The sequence below is a fragment of the Scyliorhinus canicula genome, chromosome 7 (genome assembly GCF_902713615.1).
Source record: "Scyliorhinus canicula chromosome 7, sScyCan1.1, whole genome shotgun sequence".
Taxonomy (NCBI): Eukaryota; Metazoa; Chordata; class Chondrichthyes; order Carcharhiniformes; family Scyliorhinidae; genus Scyliorhinus; species Scyliorhinus canicula.
The window spans coordinates 57,760,755-57,783,268 of NC_052152.1; the positions used below are offsets into that span (position 1 = coordinate 57,760,755).

Genomic DNA, 22,514 nt, shown 5'->3' on the forward strand with positions numbered 1-22,514 from the left:
CAGATGAAACGATAAAACAATATTTAAAGAGGTCAAATCGATGAGGTAACAAAATGTACAAAAGTTCAGTCTATAAATTCAGTCTTTGTGTGGAGGGCGCCGAATTCTCGTTGATCGCCGCATGGGTGGGATCAGGGGCCGCCTGCACTTGGATAGGCGGGACCGCTGCCAATGCGGTGGTCGCAGGGGCCGGCAGGATTGCTGGTAGATCGGTGGAAGAATACTTGGATTGACGCGGATGGTGTCGAGATCGATTTCGAGATGAGTTCGCCGATGTGCCGGTGTCCAGTTTGACCGGATGCGAACCTTGTTAACTGTGAGGGCAGCACACCACTCATCGTTAAGATGCACGCTGAGGATGGAGAAGTGCTTCGCTATCTTGGAGAAAGGCAGCGCATGCTTTGTGATGATGTCCACCCGGTATGGGGATTTGAGGCACTCAGCATCAGGATCTGTTGGGCTGTCGGGATCGGAATCTGGCATGCCTTGCTGTAATGAACGAACACTTCTGCGCCGTGGCTGGGATCGCTGGCTGCTGGGCAGTGGAGCAGATCTGCAAAGGGCTGCGTAGTGGCCAAGCTTGCCACACTGTAGACACCGTCGTGCTTTAGCCGGACATTGCTGCTTTAAATGGGCGGAGCCACAATTCAGACACGTCACGACGCCAACGTCAGAGCGTTCCGTGCACCATCGCGCATGCGCGGTGCGGTCAAACGCGTACACACCTGCGCAGTCTGATCATCGGTCTCGCCGCCCCCTCAGTCGTGGTGCGCATGCGCAGGGGCCCAGGAAGAGCGCGCGAAATGGCCACTCTCGTCGATGCTTAGGCCCTGCATTTGTTCGATAGCCTGCACCCGTTCCGCCTCATGGGAGGCTAGCTTTGCATTTTCTGCTGCCCTTATGTGGGAGTACCGATTGTTAGCATGTTCGTGGACAACGCACGTCTCGATAGCGAGGGTGAGGTGCTTGACTTTCAGGAGCTGCTGGCTAAGGGAATTGGAGTGGAGCCCGGAAACGATCTGATCCCTGATCATAGAATCAGCTGTCGAGTCATAGTTACATGACTGCGCGAGGATGCGGAGATGGGTCAAAAAGGACTGAAAAAGTTCATCCTTACCCTGAAGCCTCTGCTGGAAGATGTACCGTTCAAAGCTCTCATTCACCTCAATGTCGCAGTGGCTGTCGAACTTCAGCAGGACTGTTTTAAATTTCGTCTTGTCTTCGCCTTCAGCGAATGTAAGGGAGTTATAGATGTGGATGGTGTGGTCCCCAGCTGTGGAGAGGAATAGTGCGATCTTCCTGGCATCCGATGCGGCCTCGAGGTCGGTGGCTTCGATGTATAGGAGGAACTTTTGTTTGAAGATCTTCCAATTGGCACCGAGGTTGCCGGCGATGCGGAGCTGCGGAGGAGGATGGACATTTTCCATGTCACCGGATGGCTGCTTGCTGGTCAACGCTGATTCACTCGAGGTAGGTCCGTCAAATTTCAGTATCACTCCGTGGTACCATGATGTGTTGGGCAGGCTGGGTCGACGTGGACTGTACTTGATGCAGTGTAGCGAGAGACCGACCTCTAACACTGGATAAGGTGCAACACAATTTTATTTAACGTCTTAACTAACATACATGTTCAACTGTGGATTGACACTATGCTGACTTGACTAGAGACCTAGTACTAGCCTGACCAGACTTGGTGTTTACACTGGCTAGCTCACGACCTCTGACTGTCTCAGTGGCTGGATCCAGAGACAGCGGGAGACCTAGTGCCCTCTGGCTTTATAGTGGTCGTGTCCTGTCTGGTGATTGGCTGCTCTGTTCTGTGTGCTTACTGGTCATCCTGTGTGTCAGCCGCCGTGGGTTTCAAAGGATGGCCAGTGTGGGTGGCAGAGCTCAGCAGGTGTGGGTGGCAAAGTTTGGCCAGTGTGTCCCCGAAGTATGACCAGTTGGTAAAAATGGGTCCCGGGCAAAAATGTTTGAAAAACACTGCTGTATGGTAGCACTGATATAATATTGGACATAGCAGCAAGTTTAGTTCAGACAAATCCCTGCCCCACTGCACTGCCATTATGATTACTTTACTCACACAGTGCTGAGGCCATTGGATCTTATTTCGCAGGAAATATCTGAATTCTGCAATATGGCCCCAAACCACCAATGCAATTCCTGAAAGGAATTTAGTTTGTGGACTGCTGTGTAAGCATTTATCTTCCATTGTTGTTAGATGTAGGACTGTGGAACCATGGGCGGAATTACCCGACTTTGTTTTCAAAATGTTGCCGTTGGTAGTGGATCGCAGCCTGCCTAAAAAGTGAAGAGGCGGGACCCACAACAGAGCCTGTCCCGCCAGCACACCCGGCTCCTGACAAATCAGGGCAGTCTAAAATTTTAAAAAGGACCCATCCCCGACCCCATGCCCCCACCCATGGACATGGAATCCCATCTCAAACCTCCCCTTCCCCCCAGTGCCAGGGCCAGTGCCAACCAACATCCTTCAACATCCTCTGCCTCCTGCCACTAAGCTAATTTTGGATTCAAATTGCCAAATTGCCCTGGATCCCATGGGATCTTACCCTTTTTTGATCAGTCTCCCTTGTGGGACCTTGTCAAAAGCCTTCCTGAAGTCTGTGTAGACTACATGAACTGCACTGCCCCCATCTACATATCTAGTCAGCTCCTCGAAAACATGAAACAAATTTATTTATTATGATCTCCCCTTGACAAAGCCATAGTGACTAACCTTCATTAAGCCTTGCCTTTCCGAGTGGAGATTAATTCTGTTCCTCTAAATTTTTTCAAATAATTTCCCTACCACTGATGTTAGATTCACTGACCTGTAATTACTTGGTTCTACCCTATTTCCCTCCTTGAATAATGATACCATATTAGCTGTCCTTAAGTCCTCTGGCACCTCTCCTGTGGCGAGAGTGAATTTTGGAAATTAGCAATCTCCTCCCTTGTCTCACACAGCAGCCTAGGATACATCTCATCTGGGCCTGGGGATTTAAACTCGTTATAACCGCAAGCATCTCCTCTCTCTCAATGCTAATCTGTTCATTTATATCACAGTCCCCCTCCCTACTTTCCATACCTACATCTTCCTTCTCCACAATGAACACAGATGCACAACACTCAATTACCTGACCTAGGTCTTTCAGTGCAACACACAGATTGCCACTTTGGTCCCAAATAGGCCCTACTTTTTCCCTGGTTACACTCTTGCCCTTAAATGCTTCTAGAATACCGTGGGATTTTCCTTTATTTTCCCTGTCAGTGTTTTTTTCATGCCCCCTCTTCATTTTCCTGATTTATTTTTTAAATACCCCCCCTGCACTTTCCATACTCCACTAAGGCATCCACTGTTTCCAGCCCACTGTATCTGCCATAAACATCCGTTTCTTTCCTTATTCAATCTCGCATATTCCTCGACATCCAGGCTTTTCTGGACTTATCAGTCCCACCTTTACCTTGATGGGAACACGTTGGTCCTGTACTTTCTCTATTTCTTTTTTGAATGACTCTGATGTGGATTTTCCTACAAGTAGCTGCTCCCAGTTCACTTTTGGCCAAATCCGGTCCTGTCTTATCCTATTAAAATCGGCCTTCTGCCCAATTCAGAACCTTTATTTCCAGTCAATCTTTGTCCATAAATAGCTTAAAGTTATGGCCATTACCACCGAAATGCTCTGACTCTTCGACCAATGTCATTCCCTAAAATTAGGTTAAGTACCGCCCTCTCTTCGTATCCCGGCCCTGGGTCACTGTCCGTGTGGAGTTTGCACATTCTCCCCGTGTCTGCGTGGGTTTCACCCCCACAACCCAAAGATGTGCAGGGTAGGTGGATTGGCCACACTAAATTACCCCTTGTCCTGGGGAATGAATTAGCGAATGGCTTTTGTGAATTAGCAAATATTTTGTTTAGCTAAAATAAGCGTAGTGTGTATACATGTTCTTCCTGTCTGCAAAGAACAGGGCCTTGTGTATTAATATATGTAGCTTCCAGTACATGAAAATGCGCCACATGGCGAGCCTGACTGATGGTCTAAAATTGGTTGTCAGCGTAATTCCTAGCACACTGAGGATTATTTATTTCACCTGTTGCTCAAATTTAAGAGATGCCTTGCCCTTCCAGGATAATCTGAGGTAGCCTGGTACTTTTCAGGGCCAAAAGTGATGACCGTGGGCCCATAGATGGGATTGTATGATATACAGGGTATTCTTACCAAATGCCCTGATGAGTGCATGTCGAAAAGCTTCAAGATGTCCCTTTCCTCATGATTATTAGCATTGTATTTAACTTTAAGCATCAGTTATACTGTAATTGTTTAGATTACATGGAAATGTAGCTCCTCAGAAGACGCTTTTAAGGAAAACTAACTCTATTTTTGATTTATTTGTTTTTTTCAGGGAAAATCCTCTACTAGTAGGTCTTCTTTTCCACCTGCATGGAATCCATTTGTCTATTTGGATTACATAAACCTATGGAGAACCATGGATAACATGGGAAAGGAGGTAAAGAGTAATTTTAAAGGTATTCATATACAGTTGTGCTGTTAATCTGGGAATTATCCCAGCGATGAAGCCTACATGTAAAAATATATATGTTGCTTTCTCCTTTGGGCACAAGTAACAGAGGGTGGTATGAAGTCATCGTAGGTTCTGTGTGTTAATTGGTCTTTCTTGAGCCACATATTGATAACTTTTTGCGGTTGGCGATATGTAAAGAGGTGGCTGCAAGTTTGGTGGTTTCCGTTAATGTCCTCGATTCTTGCCCTTTTTTCCCCATTAAAAATTTTCTTTAGCCAGAAATTGATCCCAGTACATTTTACTGTTGAGGATACATCGATCCCAGCGGATGCTGTCTGATAAAAAGCCAGCCCTAAGGGATTCTCTGCTGACGGCGGCGAATGAAAGCCTGAGCCCTGAAGAAGGCAGGGTGGAGGTGATAAAGCCGTCAGATAGTGCAGCCAAATTGGTGGGAGTAAAGTCATCGGATGATGCTGCTGTTATTGCTGCTGTGCTTTTCGCAGTAGTAAAAAGGAGCCCCACAAATGCTGCTGCTGCGCTCACCACAGTAATCCCAAATAAAGGTCAAAACCCAGAAATAAGTACAATGACGGGTGTAATGCCGCCGGATTGTACAAGCAAATTGGGGGAAATAAAATAGTCGGGTGGTGCTTCTACACTTGTCACAGTGAATATCCTCTTTGAAGTCATGGCTGCTGAATTTGAAAAACTATTCACCAAGTACTTTGAAGGACAAGGTAAAGAGATGATGAAAACTCTAAAACAGTAATTGGAGGACGTGTTAACCCTAATAAAGCAGGCTTTGAGCAAGGTATCATCAACAGTGCGGAACATGGGGAAGTGATGAAAGGGATGTAAATAGCACTGTCAGGACATAGCAACCACCTCGAAGTGCTAGAAATAAAGGGAGCAAGAGTTCATACCATCATTAAAGACCCGAAGACAAAGATGAAAGACTTGGAGAACCGGTTGAGACGGAATAATCTTCGTATTATGGAGCTAACGGAGGGACTAGAAGGCCAGAGACCAACAGAATACTTTGGCAGAATGTTTATGAAGCTGTTGGGTGAAGAAGAGGAGGTTGGGGCAGTACGGTGGCGCAGCAGTTAGCACTGTTGCCTAGGGCGCTGAGGACCCGGGTTCTATCCGGCCCTGGGTCACTGTCTATGTGGAGTTTGCACATTCTCCCCATGTCTGCGTGGGTTTTGCCCCCACAATCCAAAAATGTGCAGGTTAGGTGGATTGGCCACAACAAATTGCCGCTTAATTGGAAATAAAATAATTGGGCATTATAAATTTACAAAAAAGACAGGAAAAACGATGTTTTAAAAAAGGGGAGGTTAACACTTTTGAGCTTGACAGGGCCCATCGATCATTTTGCCTGAAACCACAGGTGAACCAATCACCAAGGTTAATGATCATTTGATCAGCAGGTATTATTAGGCTGAGGAACAAGTATTGCAATGGATGAAGTTGAAACGCGAGTTAAGATAGGAAGGCAACGCCATTCGCATCCGACAAGATGGACAATGGAGCTGGCGAGAAAATATATATTGCTTTCAACAAGGCAAAAGCAGCACTCTATAAGAGGGTATATGATTCGGAATGGTCTACCTGTCGAGGTTACGAGTGATATACAACTCCGAGGACCTTTTTTTTTGATTTAGCAGGGAAGGCAGAGGTGTTCTTTGAAGGGCTGAAGGCCTGGGATTGGACTAAATCTTACTTTGGGTCTTTATGATGAGATTGGATTGGTTTGGAGGTGATGGAATGTTATTTTAAAGTTACCCCCTTACATAAGGTTTTGATGTTTAGTGTTAACATATTTGGTTGTTTATATTATATTCGGATTATACATAAATGTTTAGGAAAGAATTGGGGGTAGGGAATATTTAAGAAGGGAAAAAAATATTTTTAAAAAAGTGGCAGAGAAGGGCAAATGAAGTCCCTTACGTTTGAGATGTTAATGAAGAAGGCTTTATGGGAGTCACCTCGCTAGTAATCTGGAGCTGACCGGGAGCATGGTGTGGGGAATGGCTGCGGCGGTTCAAACCTGCTAAAACAGACCTAGGAGGTATGAATGAATGGTGAAGGATGAGGAAAGTAGTTTCAAGAGTAAACATCTGGGGGATTTATGGGATGGGGCAAAGCTGGCTGAGGGAGGTAATGGATCAAGGTCAGGCCCACCCAACGGTTGAGGCCAAAGGTTATAAAAATGAGGTGAGGAATTGGAAATATTGGCAGGGGGACAGACATGCCCTTCAGAAGGGTGATGGTTGAACAGGCTGGGAGGGGTTGAAAGAGCCCCCCGGTCTGGTTGGTGACATGGAACGTAAGGCAACTGGGAGGACGGTGACAAGAATCCGCTCACATCTGAAGAGTTTGAAAGCCAATGTGGTGCTGCTGCAGGAGACTCATTTAAGGGGAAAGGAAAGCAGCTCCAAAAGGGATGGGTTAGTCAGGTGTTCCACTCGGGTGTTAAGAACATAAGAACTAGGAGCAGGAGTAGGCCATCTGGCCCCTCGAGCCTGCACCGCCATTCAATTAGATCATGGCTGATCTTTTGTGGACTCAGCTCCACTTTCCGGCCCGAACACCATAACCCTTAATCCCTTTATTCTTCAAAAAACTATCTATCTTTACCTTAAAAACATGTAATGAAGGAGCCTCAACTGCTTCACTGGGCAAGGAATTCCATAGATTCACAACCCTTTGGGTGAAGAAGTTCCTCCTAAACTCAGTTCTAAATCTACTTCCCCTTATTTTGAGGCTATGCCCCCTAGTTCTGCTGTCACCCGTCAGTGGAAACAACCTGCCCGCATCTATCCTATCTATTCCCTTCATAATTTTAAAAGTTTCTATAAGATCCCCCCACTGTTAATAGCAGTGCCCGAGGGGTGGCAATATTGGTTAGCAAAATGGTTAGGTTCGAGATAGAGCAAGGAATAGTAGATCAAGGGGGCAGGTACGTTATCAAATCCATTATTACTGTGAACACTGAGAAGGTTCGGTACTGGGGTAGGGAACCAGATATGGTGTGGGTGCGGATGGAGGAAGTTGCAAGTTAAGGGTCGGGGCTATGGGTGCTGGCTATAGCGCCAGTTCCATTGGCACTGCAGAAATACTCCTAAGAGCCCGATTCACTGATCATAGAATTTACAGTGCAGAAGGAGGCCATTCAGCCAATCGAGTCTGCACCGGTGGTTGGAAAGAGCACCCTACATAAGCCCACACCTCCGCCCTATCCCTGGACAGGCGCCGGAATGTGGCGACTAGGGGCTTTTCACAGTAACTTCATCGAAGCCTACTCGTGACAATAAGCGATTTTCATTTTCATTTCATAATCCAGTGACCCCACCTTTTTTTGACACTAAGGGCAATTTAGCATGGCCAATCCACCTCACCTGCACATATTTGGACTGTGGGAGGAAACCGGAGCACCCGGAGGAAACCCATGGGGAGAACGTGCAGACTCCACACAGACAGTGACCCAAGCTGGGAATCGAAGCTGGGACCCTGGAGCTATGAAGCAAATGCGCCAACCACTGTGCTACTGTGCCACCCTTCGGTTGTGGTGTTAGCACCACAAATATGAAAGCAGTTTTACAAACATTTTATGTTATGGACAGGGTCAAAACTGATGCCAGTCCGAGAAATCCACCTGTTTGAACCGGCAAAAATAGATGCTAGGTTCCAAGACTGGGAGGAGAAAGGTGTGATCACGTTGAAAGACTTTTTCGTGGAAGGACGTTTTGCAACATTTGAAGAATTGAGGGAGAAACACGAGCTCCCGAGGAGGGAGGCCTTTAGATATATGCAGAGACGAGCTTTTGTAAAGAAGACCTTCCCTACATTCCTAATGTTACCTCCTTCTTCTTTGCTGGAAGAGGTGTTGATGGTGTTGGGGATAGAGGGAGAAGTTACCTTGGTTATTTATGTGAAAATTATGGAAGCAGGATCAGACTCCCTGGATGGGGTGAAGGCCAAATGGGAGGAGGAATTGGGGGAGACGTTGGAGGAAGGGTTGTGGTGGAAAATTTTATGGAGGGTAAAACATCGACCTCTTGCGCGATGTTGGCATTAAAACAATTGAAGGTAGTTCATAGAACACGTTTGACAAGGTCGAGAATGAGTCACCTGTCCAAAGGGATTGAGGACATTTGTGAAAGGTGTGGGAGGGGCCCGGCCAATCATGTGCACATGTTTTGGTTGTGTCTAAAACTGAGGAAGTTCTTGTGCACCTTCTTCAGCACCATCTCGACAGTGTTACAGTTGGACCTAGAACCCAATCCCCTGGGGGCTATATTTGGGGTGTTGGACTTGCCAGAGCTCCAGATAAGGGCAGGGACAGATGTCTTAGCTTTTGTCTCGCTAGTGGCAAGGAGACGAATCCTATTGGGTTGGAGGTCAGTTGCTCCACCCTGTGCCTCAGTGTGGCTGGGAGACGTAATGGAGTTACTAACCCTAGAGAAGGTTAAATTTAGCTTCAGACAGAATTAGGGGGGAGGGGTTCACAAGTGATGGCAGCTGTTCATAGCTCACTTGAAAGAATTAGCCTCTGTCAGCAGCTAAAGGGAGGGTTGTTAGTTAGTTGGTGAATTGTTTTCAGTTTGAGGGTGGGATTGTTAAGCTTTAGTTAAATATGTGGAATGTAAATTATGTAAAACATTTTGAACAGCTAATAAAAATATTTCTTTAAAGAATTGCTAACTTTTCAAATGATCTTTGCAAAACTCACCAAATTCAGAGATATTCAAGGCAGGCTAAAAAATTATCTCCTCAAGTCGACAATGATGACCCATCATGTCCTCTTAGAGGCAGTCCCAAAGAACACAACAGTTTAATTATGGCAACAAACATCTCAACACTTTTCCTCCAAGAAGAACATCCCTTTTCAAATTGAGCAAATACTGCAGAATCAATTCTTCCAGAAAATGTACCTCTTTGGATGAACACGTACACTGGGCAGTATTCACCCCCCCACGCCAGGTGGGAGAATCGCCGGGGTGCCGTTTGAATCGCGCCATGCCGCCCCGACCCCCGCACGCAATTCTCCCACCACCCGAAACCAGCGCTGCGAGAATCGGGCCACGCCGCTCGGAGAATCGCCGCAAACGGCGAGCAGCAATTCTCCGGCCCGAATCGGCTGAGCGGCCAGCGACGCCGTCCACACCTGGTCGCTGCCGGCGGGTACTCATCGTGAAGGCATGGGGGGTGGCCTGTGGGGGGGAGAGGGGGGCTCCTTCATGGGGGGGGCCCACAAAGGGGTCTGGCCCGCGATCGGGGCCCACCGGTCGGCGGGCCGCCCCCCCCATCCCCACCCCCACCACCCACACTGGGCCTACTTTCTGCCGTGGCCGGCCCCTGAACACCAACCCCATGTTGGGTCGGGGCCGACGCGCGTAAAAAGTTCCCCGAGCATACGCAGGATGGCGCGGCCCAACTGCGCATGCGCAGGATTGAGCTGGCCCAACTGCGCATGTGCGGGTTGGCACGGCGAAGGTGGCTGAAGCGGCATGAACCTTGTGGGGGCCAGAATAGGCCCTGCCCAGGTCCTGTTCGCGCCGTCATGAAACGCGACGGCGCGAACACTTGGCCTCAATATCGGAGAATCGCCCCCATAGATTTAACATTAGCTTTGGAGGCTTCATGATCAGCAATATCTCTTCCAGCATTTCTCCAGTTAGAATACCCATCGACAAATGATTGTTTACCTTTACTCGGGCCAGGAAATAATTTGCCAACATTACAGTTGACTGCCTCAGAGGTTTCCGAAATAAAACAACCAATTTCTCATTTCTGTCTTCGCAGTTCCCTTCACCCTAAGAAAATGGGACTTATGAAGGCTTCTAACCTGCTTTCAGCCTCCAACCTCAAACTCTTTTCTCAAATTTTCCATATTACCCATGTTTATTTAGTGCAAATTATTCTGCATACACAGTGGAACCGAGTTTGGCCTTTCGGCAAGTCTTCAGGATAGGTTACTTCCCTCACTTTAACAGAAAAAATATCTTGTAGTTCCATTGCCATTTCAGATTCCACTTCTTGCACAACTTTTTCAGGCGATATGGTTTCTCCAGAAATCAGCAATTCTAAGTCATTAGGTAATTCATCCATACTTTTGGTGGATGAGTGTGAATGTACAGTTTTTGCACTGTTCAAAACTTCTAACTTTTTTAAGTAAACTGACAAACCATCTTTTTGCCTCGCTTTGTCCTCTTGTCTCGTCTTCATTTTTCTGCGTTTTGACTGCCACATTGATCGTGTCGCTTTATATTAACTGATCTCACTTGATTTCAATGAGTATGAATTTTCTGCAAGAGCAGGTTTTTGCCCTCCTCACTCCCCTGGTGGTTGTGTTACCCCTGTTCCCCTTGATGACCTCATCTCACTGCTGGCTCAGGCTGCCTGGCCTCCACTGCCCAGCCCTCCTCAGCCCTGGCCTGGGAGTCGCATCACCTCGCTGCTCCCCTCAACAACCGACACCTTTGCCTGCCTGACAGTCCTGATATTGGGCAGCACGGTAGCACAAGTGGATAGCACTGTGGCTTCACAGCGCAAGGAGCCCAGGCTCGATTCCCCGCTGGGGCACTGTCTGTGCGGAGTCTGCACAATCTCCCCGTGTCTGCGTGGATTTCCTCCGGGTGCTCCGGTTTCCTCCCACAGTCAAAGACGTGCAGGTTAGGTGGATTGGCCATGATAAATTGCCTTTAGTGGCCAAAGCGTTTAGGAGGGGTTATTGGGTTACGGGGATAGGGCGGAAGTGAGGGCTTAAGTGGGTCAGTGCAGACTCGATGGGCCGAATGGTCTCCTTCTGTACTGTATGTTCTATCTTCTATGTTCTATGCTCTCACCTGGCTGGCTTGACAACCTCACCTCACTGCTGGCTGCCTGGCTATGGCCTTGACTACCCAGCCCTCCTCAGCCCGAGCCTGGAGATCGAACCGCCCTGCTGCTCCCCTTGACAACCGACACCTCGCACCTCACCTCGCTCAACAACCCCACCTCGCTTCTGGTTGCCTGGTTGTGGGCTGCCCTCCTCAGCCCTGGGTCAAGAGCGAGAAACCTGCTGCTTTTTTCACAAGAACACAGCATATCTTCGCCTTGACAGTTGCCTCTCTCCCTCCCAGTGACATCACAGACTTAGGATCAATGTTTTCACGCTTTAAGGGGACTCGACCAATCAGAGTCTGATCAGCAAATGCAGAGCTATCAGGCTCTGATTGGTGCCTAAGGACTACCCACAAACACGGTCCAGCATGGGGACCCCCTATTGGCCGGAGCTCTGTGCCTAGGCATGTATTGTTTCATTGTAAGCCCGCCTCTGCATGGATCAAACAGTAGGAAAAGGAGGTAATGAACCTGAAACCTGGATCCAGCAAGGAAAACGATCAGTAGTAAAGTTGGAACGTGGATTGGAGGATGAATGTGATGGGAAAGAGTAGACTTGGGATACAGATCAAAGACTGTCTCGGAATTAATGGATTTACATTGATTCAACAGTATGAAGAAATGAGAATGCAAGTGTTGCAATTCAGAGAGTGGGTTGCGTCAGAGAGAATGAAGCTAGCACATGGATTAAGGAGTAGCAGGGGGCTGTGTGAAGTGGTGGATAAAAATGGATCTACAACATAGATAAAAATGGGATAGGGCAGAGCAGAGCTGGCAAATGGATCAGAAAGTGAGATGAAGAGAATGAGAATGGAGTCAGCACAATGCATGTGGACAAAGTCTTATACAAAACACAACTATTACTCTGAGCCTAGAATATAAAGTTTTACCTTTAAAGTGAAAAGGTCTTCCTGGTAGAAATGCATTTCAATACAAGTTTTATAACTAATTAATAAGAATATTTCTTTAAAATATAATGAAGCATGCCTTCCCAGATACCAGTTGATGCACCATGGAAAGCACCCCATGCTGAAGAATGGGATAAAATAACTATGCAACAGCTGATTGACAAGATTTGCTGGACCAAGTAAGTTTTTTTAAATTATGCTGTTATTGGTAGTTTGTTCAAGCTCATTAGACACATTCTTCAGTCCAGCTGGGCCCTTGCCCCATTCCAGATAGTGTGGGTGGATGGCCAGATACTTTTACTTCTGCCAACATTACCTTTGGCTAGTAATTGGGAGATAAATGAATTATTGCCCTAGTTAGCGTTTCCAAGTTTGACTTTTCTCCCACTGCGCTGAGACACCGAATCCGGCTGCTTGGCATGAGTCCAATTGGGAATTGAACACAACAAATGAATTGTATCATCCTGCTCCACTCCACGATAATCTAATGCTGACTCCCGGCACAGTGCTCAAAAGGTAAAACTATCTTCTTCACTCAAACAGTCCTGGTTCTCCTGAGAATTACTGACATTTTTGGTAATTTTACATGGAATTCCTGTACTTTTTGTGGACTTCCTGTCCATTTATGTGATGAGGATCAAATTAATTTAACGATTAATTGAAAAAGAGCTGTGGCCCTAACATCAGTTCTTTTTAAGATGTGCGGCATTCAAAATGATTGATTCTCATGTGCTGCAAGAACAGAGTTCCTATCTTATAGATTTTTGTAATGGATTACTGACGACAAGAAAAGGTAGTCAGCCTGTATACATGCACTTAAGCTCTGTTACCAAAGGTACAGATAAGAATGGGAGTGGTGAGGAGTTGGCGGTTGGGTGTAAATGCACAGCAAATCAACTTGAAGGAATGTACCATTTGGGATGATACATTGGGCTGGAAGATATTTCACTGATAGGATGGGACAAGGTCACAGGCAGATTTAAACATGAGGGTAAGGGTTTTCAAAGTGCTGCATGGATTCAGTGTAATGGGCCAATGAAAATAGGGGTGAAAACAGGACACAGCTGGACTAAGTGTGGGACTGGATACAGGTGGTAGAGCTGGGTGGATGGGAGATGCGATAAGAAAAATAATTATCAGTACACCAAATAACTACTACACCATTTTTATACAATAAACTTTAAAAACACAATCATTTAGTTTGGAGATGACAAACTGATGATTCAGGATTTCAGTGACAGAAAGATTGAGTTAAGGCCGGAATGGGCAGAGCTGCAGAGGTGGAACTGAGAAGTCTTGGTGATGGCTAGGACCCGGGCTCAGATTAAGATTCAGTATGGCAGTGAGATTACAGATAGTTTTGTGCAGCCAGTAATCCAGGGTCTCAGAGAATTTTGCCATTGAGCTCATTTACATGCATAATCTGGTGCTGTACTTGTACTGAGGAGGTCAACAAGATTCCTACTTGTCTATAGCACTTGATATCAGGGCATGTGTTTATTGTTGTACTTTAATGACCCATTAAACAGTAGTAACTCCCTAATGCCGAGTTCAAATGTGTACACTTAATGTATTTGTGCGCCTCTGCTTATACTGTTTATGCACAGATGTTAAGCAGATTAGTACTTTTGTAATACACCAATGTTGTATGAACACACTAGGTGGGATTTGCCGACCAACCCACCATATGCTTTTCAGCAGCGGAGCGGCCCGTCAGCAGGATTTTCCAGTCCCACCATTGTCAACAGGATTTCCCCTTGACGGCACCCCTCGTCACCAGGAAACCCGTATGCCATCGGTGGGACCGGAATATCCCCCTGGCGTGAACAACCGGAAAATTCCGCCCATGATCTGTATATGGACTTTGTTAATCAGAATTTTGATTCCATGGACTATTGTAGTTTACCCCTGAATGTTGAACTTCTCACATTCATTTACAGGCTTTGCTGTTGTTGCATTTCAGATTTTGTTGGTATCTTTTGAATATTAATTTAGTTTACTTAATCTGCATAATTGAATAATTGCACCACAAGTCCGCTGCAGTGAACATTTGAAGAGGTTTTCTAGACATTTTAATTTTCAACCTGTAGGATTGCCAAGGGTTTTGCTACGATCTTTATAAATGTAAATGTCACCTCTGAACCACATGAAATCTCAGCTCTCTGGTTCCTCTGGTATGTCCGGCAATGTGGTGGAACATCACGGATATTTTCAACAACCAATGGTGGACAGGTGAGCAAGCATCTCCCAAGTGTTCTGTTCTTGATTTACTTGTTCCAGTACATCCTGTAATAAGATTTATAATAAATAACAATGGAGATATTTGATATTTTTTACATTTGTATTGTTTGTGTAGAGTTGGGAGAGTTGACTTGCATGGATTAAGTGACTCTCTTCTCGTAATTGTTAAATGCATCAATTGTGGATGATTGCCTCTGAATTCTCATTAGATATTTTTATATTATGGTGCATAACTTAATTGAGAATGTCCAATGGAACATTCTCTTAAAAATTCATTAAAGTGCCTTTCTGAAGCAAACTGAAAAGTAACAGGGTCTAGTTTCAATAGACATGCTCCTTTAAGAAAACGGTGCTAGTTTGCATATGTGTCTCAGCAGTCTGTTAACAGAATGGCAATTGATTCTGTGCCAACAGGTTTTCAAAGCTGCATCTGTCTGTATTTGCAAGGATTGATGAAAAAGATTTGTTTTTCTCTTTATAATTTCCAAATGATCTACTGATTACAAATCTCTCTTAATGGCTCTGAATCCGTAGTATCTTGTATTCCTTCCCTCCCTGAAGGATCCTCTTATCTCTTACTCAGGATACAGTATTCAGTCCAGTGTGAGGTGTCCAAGCACGCTTATTTTCAATAATTCACTTGGTACATTAGCACAAAATTAAATCGAAAACTTTTGAGAGTACATTGAAAAGTCTTTGAGATACTGAAGCGTGAAAGCAAAAGACTTCAAGATAAAAGTAACTCCAGATCTACAAAATTAAAGTCATTTCAACAAGGCTCCTGTCCCATGGTAAAACTCCCTACATCACTTCTAGTCTCAGTTACGAGATTGTTGCAAATTTGTTGAATGTACCCTCATGTCGCTTCTCTACAATACATCTTTTGCAACGTATGTCAGTATCTCTGGACAGTCATGGTCAGGATTCAAAAGTTTACCCAATTTTTATAACTTGATCATATTTCTACAAATTCAATAATTTTCAAGAATTCTTTTATTTTCCAGTATATTTTAACTAATTCTCTTAAAAGGACCCCCTTTATAATTGTTGAACCCAACATCTCCCTTTTTATTATTTTAAACATAATAAAATAAATCAATTAATAGATTAATAAATAATTTCAGTAATAAGGAATCAATAAAAGAGCCTCCCATGCCCTGTAAAGGGTTTGCTATTTCAGGGTTTCTTGACATCCTTTTACAGATACATTTGGTTGTCGGAAATACAAGATAGATAGCAAAATTAACTACAAAGAAAATAAGCAGCCCTTGCACCACTGAAACTCCAAAGGATCCCAACCATTCCGTAGTCCAGCTCCAAAGAATGCTCAACTCTGATTGTTTTAATTTTTCCACTTGCTTTTGATGTGTTTTGCCAAATTAGTGATTTCTTTGTAACTATCTGGAATACAGGACAACATTTTGATCCAATCAGGACACGTGTCCCACCTTTCTTGGTGAGAATATAACGAGAGCATTCAATTTTGTAAGGCCACAGTACGGCTTTAGATTGATAGTTTGTCTCAGCAATTGTTCAACCTTGACGTCTCACATCACTGTCTTAAGGCCGTATGTTCTTTCTCCCTTGTCAGGGGCTGGATTTTCCGCTACCCGGCGTGACGGAGGGTCCCGGCGTAGGGGAGTGGCGCCAACCACTCGGGGGTCGGGCCTCCCCAAAGGTGGGGAATTCTCCCCACCTTTGGGGGCCAGCCCCGCGCCGGAGCGGTTGGCACCAGAAGACTGGTGCAAAAAACCGGCGCCCCCGGCAGCGGGGCTGGCCGAAAGGCTTTCGCCGGTCGGCGCATGCCAGCTGCCGCTGACGTCACCACTGGCGCATGCGCGATGCGGGTTTCTCTTCCGCTTCCGCCATGGCGGAGGCCGTGGCAGCCGCGGAAGGAGAAAGAGTGCAGCCAGGGCACTGGCCCGGAGTCTGAGCGGGGGGGCCCCGATCGCGGGCCAGGCCACCGTGGGGGCACCCCCCGGGGTTTGATCGCCCCCCCCCCCCCCCCCCGAGGACCCTGGGGCCCGCTCGCGCCGCTGATCCCGCCGTTACAGAGGTGGTTCAAACCTCGGCGGCGGGAGAGGCCTCCCAGCGGCGGGACTTTGGGCCATCCGGGCCGGAGAATCACCGCAGGGGCCTCGCCGATCGGAGTGCACCGCCACTTCCCAGGTGGCGGAGAATCTCTGCCACGGCGGGAGCAGGATTTTCGGCGGCCCCAGGCGATTCTCCGACCCTGCTGGGGGTTGGAGAATTTCGCCCAAGTTTTGAGTGTGATGCTAAGACCTGATCATGGAATGAGCTTTTGATTAGAAATTGACTATAAAATCATATTGAGTTGCCATACATAGGGGGCGATTCTCCGAGCCCCGGGCCGGAGAATCGGAGCAACCGCGTCACGACGCCCCGACGCTGGCGCGCGATTCTCCGAGGTGCGCTCGGGGTGGCGGCCTGTAGTGGGGGGGGCTCCTTCACCGGGGGGGGCCTCCGACGGGATCTGGCCCGCGATCGGCCTCTTTCCCCCCCCACGCCAGCCTACTTTCCGCCGCGGCCGGCCCCTGAACACTGACCCCATGTTGGGTCTGGGCCGGCGCGTGTAAGAAATTTCCCACGCATGCGCAGGATGGCGCGGCCCAACTACGCATGCGCGGGTTGGCATGGCGCCCACTTGGCACTGCGGACGGAGGCTGGAGCAGCGTGAACCACTCCAGCGCCGTGTTGGTCCCCATAGGGTTGTGCCCGGATCCTGTTCGCACCGTCGTCAAACGCGATGGCGTTCACGACGGTGCGAACACTTGGCCGCCATATCAGAGAATCGCCCCCATAGATTATGTGTTAACTAAACTAAAATAAATGTAATTTCAACTTGTGTGTAACGTTTAATACAGTTCCAACATTCACAGGGTGAGATTGTACCCTTCCATCCCTTGTCTTACTATTATTCTTGGTCACTTTCTTTCCCTCGCCCTTGAGTGGGGTGATCTGTGCAGAGAGAAAATTCACTTTATTTTTGTTTTCGATTCCAGTTTATTCCATAATCTATTGTAATTTGAATGTGATCTCTGAATAATTGGATTGATCCCCCTTCTCTTTGACTCTCCCCTTTTACAAATCATCTCACTCAAATATCATTCAAAATAACATCATGCATGGACTTAAAATATTCTCCAGCTCTCCAAATTGCCTGTATCCATCTTGTGGATATTCCTCACCAGGGTTCACTTGCTGCCAGACCATTACTTGTTCTTATCCAAATAATTTATCTTGTCACTTCAATTGTGCTCATTTTGACAGGTAACAGTGCGTTTGATTCTATCCCAATTATTTTAAAGTCAGTTTCTCTATGGACTATGTGTCAGTACCTTGATCACTTAATGATATTGTTTCACTCTGTTGCCCCCATTGACCATTTCTAACCATGCTGTTTGTCAAGTCGTGTGCATGCATGGGGCCTGCTCTTCAGTGCATAATGGCAAGCCTGCCTATTGGTCACTTCACAAGTAATTCATCTGCACATTCACATAGTGCCCCCAATGTGATACCACACATTCTTGAACCTGTTGTGATCTTATCAAAAGATCTCAAAGTTGTTGCTTATCTCTCCACGTCCCGGTCTAGGTGCCTTGGGTGGTGGCCAGAGTATCAAACTTTGTTCTCTTAAATAAAAGCATTGGCAAGGACACAAGCATTAGCCTCAAGAATTCTGCTTCGGAATCATCATCGGACTCTGATAATTCCAAAGATTCTAAAGTCTCCGGTTCAGTTACCAATTCGGAATCTAAGGATCCCTTCAGAGTTTTGTTTTCTTTTTTCACTGTAGTGAGACTGCCACCTGACTGCTTGTGGCTGTAACTGGTTTTCCTCCTTTCGAGATAGCGTGTCTTACATTGGGGGTGACCATGCTATCTCACATGCTGGGAGAGGCGAGGCTTCTGTGGTCGAGTCTGCTGTGCCAGATACGGGTTTTTGGTGTACGGGGAGCCATTGAAAAGACGTTCCCCCAGGACAAGAGTTCCACTGGTCTATTTTTTATTCCCAATTTTGACTGAAAAGACCTGCTATGCCCACTTTCAGCTTTGTGCTTTCCAATGTCATACTGGTAGTTTTTTCCCCAAACCTTTCTTAAATCATCAGTGGACCATTGTCCCTTTGAAGCATCGTGCTTTAAACCTTTTGTTCAATTTCTGTACTGAGAGTACACAGTGGGAAGAGGGGGGGAGGGTGCATTGTTGGGGGGTGGAGGGGTTGGGCGGGTGGGACGGCACCATCGGGGGATTGGGGACACGCCTATAGCATTTCAAAAATGTTGACCTTGATCAATATGACACTTGCAGAGCTTTCTTCTGCAATGTGGGTCAAGTATCAATCCCATGCCTCAGCTCCCCAGACATGGAAGTCCTGAATGCCTTTACCATCCTGGGATGGTCCCCCGAAAAGGCCAGGGATTTCCGACTGCCCCAGGATGTAGCTGTCATGCATACTCCCTGGAAAGCGTGCACACATGTGCATGTTCTTCTTGTGGTTGCCCCATACGAGCTGGATGTTCAGGGAGGGGAATCCCTTCCTGTTGGTGTCGGGCACTCACAGATGCCCCGGTGACATGGGTGTGTCATCTATTAGCCCCTGGGCCTGGGGCATTCTCTGATGGCAGGGTATCCTGCAGCTCGGACAAACAGGGGCTGGTTTAGCTCACTCGGCTAAATCACTGGCCTATAAAGCAGACCAAGCAGGCCAGCAGCACAGTTCGATTCCCATACCAGCCTCCCCGGACAGGCGCCGGAATGTGGTGACTAGGGGCTTTTCACAGTAACTTCATTGAAGCCTACTCGTGACAATAAGCGATTTTCATTTTCATTTTCATTTTCTGAGCATTTGTGACTTCACAGATGCACTTGCGGGTTGTAGCTTGTGAGATGCTGTGCAATAACCCACTTGAACTCTGGAATGATCCTGAGGTGTAGAGGTTCAGGGCTGTGGTGACCTCAATGGCCACCGGCAGCAGATATCCTCCTCTTCCACATGGTACCAAATCCACAAGGACATGGCACAGGTGCCGCACCATCCCCTTGTTGAGGCGGAGCCTTCTGCAGCACACGCTGTCCGTCATCTGTTCAAAAGACCGACAACACTTTTATACCTTGAGCCGTCGTCAGCCATCCCCTCTGGGTCCCTCCTGGCCTGATGGGCGATCGGGTCCTTAGGGTGTGGGGAAGGACCCTGCACATGGGCCGCTGATTCAATTCTCTGTCGCCGCTGCCTTCTCCGGCGTCTGGTCACCTGGCCAAACAGCAGCACCATGAGGGCAGCCTCTGTGGGGTTCAAGGTACCGTCCATTCTGTGTAATATCTGTAAGGAATTGGTGAGGATGTGAGGCTGACAACCAGCTGTGATTTCCACCCCGGGACCCTCGTTTCTCCCATTTCTCCCTCCCCTCCCCACACATTCCCTGCCTTTCAACATGCCTTACCTACGCACCCCTGGCTGCTGCGGGGGCCCATGCTCACCAGACCCCACAGCCTGTACCTAAACACTAGCATAATGTTACCTGCACTGGACACTGGTCTCCTCCCCGGTGCACACACCCTCTGGTCGCCAAAATATCCCTGGTGCTGGAACTCAGCCCCTGGGTGTTCAGATGTTGGCCTCTGTATCCGTGGTGCCTCCCACAGTGTTCAAATACAATGTCTAGGCATCATGGTCTGATTGGGATGCTAGGCAATAAATCACACATGCTACATGGCACGCCCATACACTTAGGGCGCGATTCTGCGCTCCCACGCCGGGTGGGAGAATCGCGGGAGGGCCGCTCTGCAACCCCCCGCGATTCTCCCACCCCCCTCCAAAATGGCATGTCGCGTTTTGCGACACACCGCTCGAAGAATCGCGGGCCGCCGTTTTTCACGGCGACCCGCGATTCTCCGACCTGGATGAGCCGAGCGGCCGGCCGTTCCCGACCGGTTCATGCCGCCGGCAACAACACCTATTTGCTGCCAGCATGAACATGGCGCCAGCAGCTGTTTTGTGGCTTGTGGGGGGCGGAGAGAGGAGTGAGCACCATGACCGTGCTCGGGGACTGGCCTGCGATCGGTGCCCACCGATCATCGGGCCGGCATCTCAACAGGACGCACTCTTCCCATCTGCTGCCCCGCAAGATCAAGCCGCCCCGTCTTGCCGGGCAGCGGAGGGCAACCGCACATGCGCGGGTTTGAGCCCTCCAACCTGCGCATGCGCAGCTGACATCATTAGGCGTGCCGACCGCGTCATTCACGGCGCGCCGGACCTTGACGCCAGCGACAAGGCCCCCGCGGCCGAGATTCACGGCACGGCCCTCCTAGAGAATAGGGGGCCAGGATCGGCCTCCGATGGCGTCGGGCCTTGCGGAGAAATACGCCCTTGGGATACACTTAGGAGCTGTGAAGTGCTCACTTAACTACGATTGCCAATTCCTAATTAGCAATAGCAATCAGCCGCGCGGCCAGAGGTCTCTGATTAGTGGGAGTTGTGGGTGGTCGGTGGGGAAGGCGGCTGGAGCTGGGGCTGCCCCCAGAATGGGACCATATAGTCCAGGGGTTGGCATGGCAGAACCACAGCTGCTGAGACACCTCTCTTCCCCCCCAGCCAGCCCCCGCCTCAGCTGAGGCCATGGTCAACCAACACCCCCCCCACCCTCTCACCCCCTCACCGATGGCGGCTCTCCCTGACTGAGGCTGGCCCCACAAGGCTACCCAACCCCCCTCCGAGCACCGCTACAGCAACCCCAGTGCTCCCAGGCTCATTGCCCAGGAACAAAGATGGCTACTCATCTCCTTGGTCCCAGCAACAGCCCTTCCACCAGCGTCAAGTTTTAAAAAGTAGTACTAATCGATGCCTGCGTGACAACTTGCTGGGGAGACTGTTAAATCATGCGAGGCCCTTAATAGAGGGTTGCTCCTTGTATGGGGATTGGGCTTAAGTGGTTATTATTGGTTCACGCTACAGCGGGGTCCTGATTTTGCCAATGGGGGCGGGCCGGTTAGATTGCAAAGAGATTGTCGCCTGGTGCAGTTCTCGTTTTGGTTTCTTCTGCGCTTTAACGGCCTTGTCACGCTCTTGTTTAAGCGCGACGTGGACATTAAATTGTATCCGTAGTCACTATTGCAATGTGGAAAGGCAGCAGCAAATTTGTGCACAGTAGCTCCCACAAACGCTAATGTCCTGATGACCTGTTTTTTTTTGATGTTGAGGTGTAAATAGTTGCCAGGACACCAAGGAATAACTTACCTGCTCTTCCTCAGAATGGCTTTATGGGATCTTTGCTGTCCATCTGACTTTCGGATGCCATCCAAAAGATGGCTTTTCCAATAGTGAAAAGCTCCCTTCAATATTGCACAAGATTGTTAGCACAGATTTTTCTGCTCAAATCCTGGCATGGACAACAACCCAGAATCTCTGACTCAGAAACAAGTGTGTTACCAGCTGAACCACAGCTGACACTTGACACCAAGTTGGTCCTGCACGCTAGGACAGTGGATGTGCAGAAGTGTAGAAATTTACCCGGGCCTGTTCATTGGTTTAGACTCTGCATTGCACAAGAAAATAACATAATGTGTTATAGTGCTTTTAGAAGGGACCTGATAGGCAAGAAGAGAGGAGAAATAGCAATTTTGACTAAGGAGGATAAGTATTGTCCAGGCAGATTTGGGTTTATGGAAAGAAAATAGGTTCAAACAGAGTTGGAAGGTTAGAGATCAAAGGTTAAAAATAGAAGTCTGTTGTTTCACTTGGACGCTAATTGTGGAAGAGAAGGAAATTTGCAAACTGGCAAAAGATGAAGAACAGAGCCTATGTAGGTACAAAAAAAAGGATGAAAATATTGGAAAATAAAGGAAAACATTAAGAGATTGATAAGAAAACCAAAGAGGGAGCATTAGTAAACTATCTCAAAAATATAAATTAAAAACAGTAAAATACTCC

The 22,514-nt window shown here is 47.6% G+C and overlaps 1 protein-coding gene across 1 annotated transcript in view; it reads left to right on the forward strand.

Annotated features, from left to right (window-relative positions):
* mao (monoamine oxidase) overlaps nt 1–22,514 on the forward strand; it is a 227,772-nt gene that overhangs the window by 144,813 nt on the left and 60,445 nt on the right. The window contains exons 4-6 of the mRNA XM_038802087.1: nt 4,405–4,509; nt 12,411–12,502; nt 14,414–14,555. Of these exons, the coding sequence (XP_038658015.1) occupies nt 4,405–4,509; nt 12,411–12,502; nt 14,414–14,555 (339 nt within the window). The remainder of the gene's footprint in view (nt 1–4,404; nt 4,510–12,410; nt 12,503–14,413; nt 14,556–22,514) is intronic.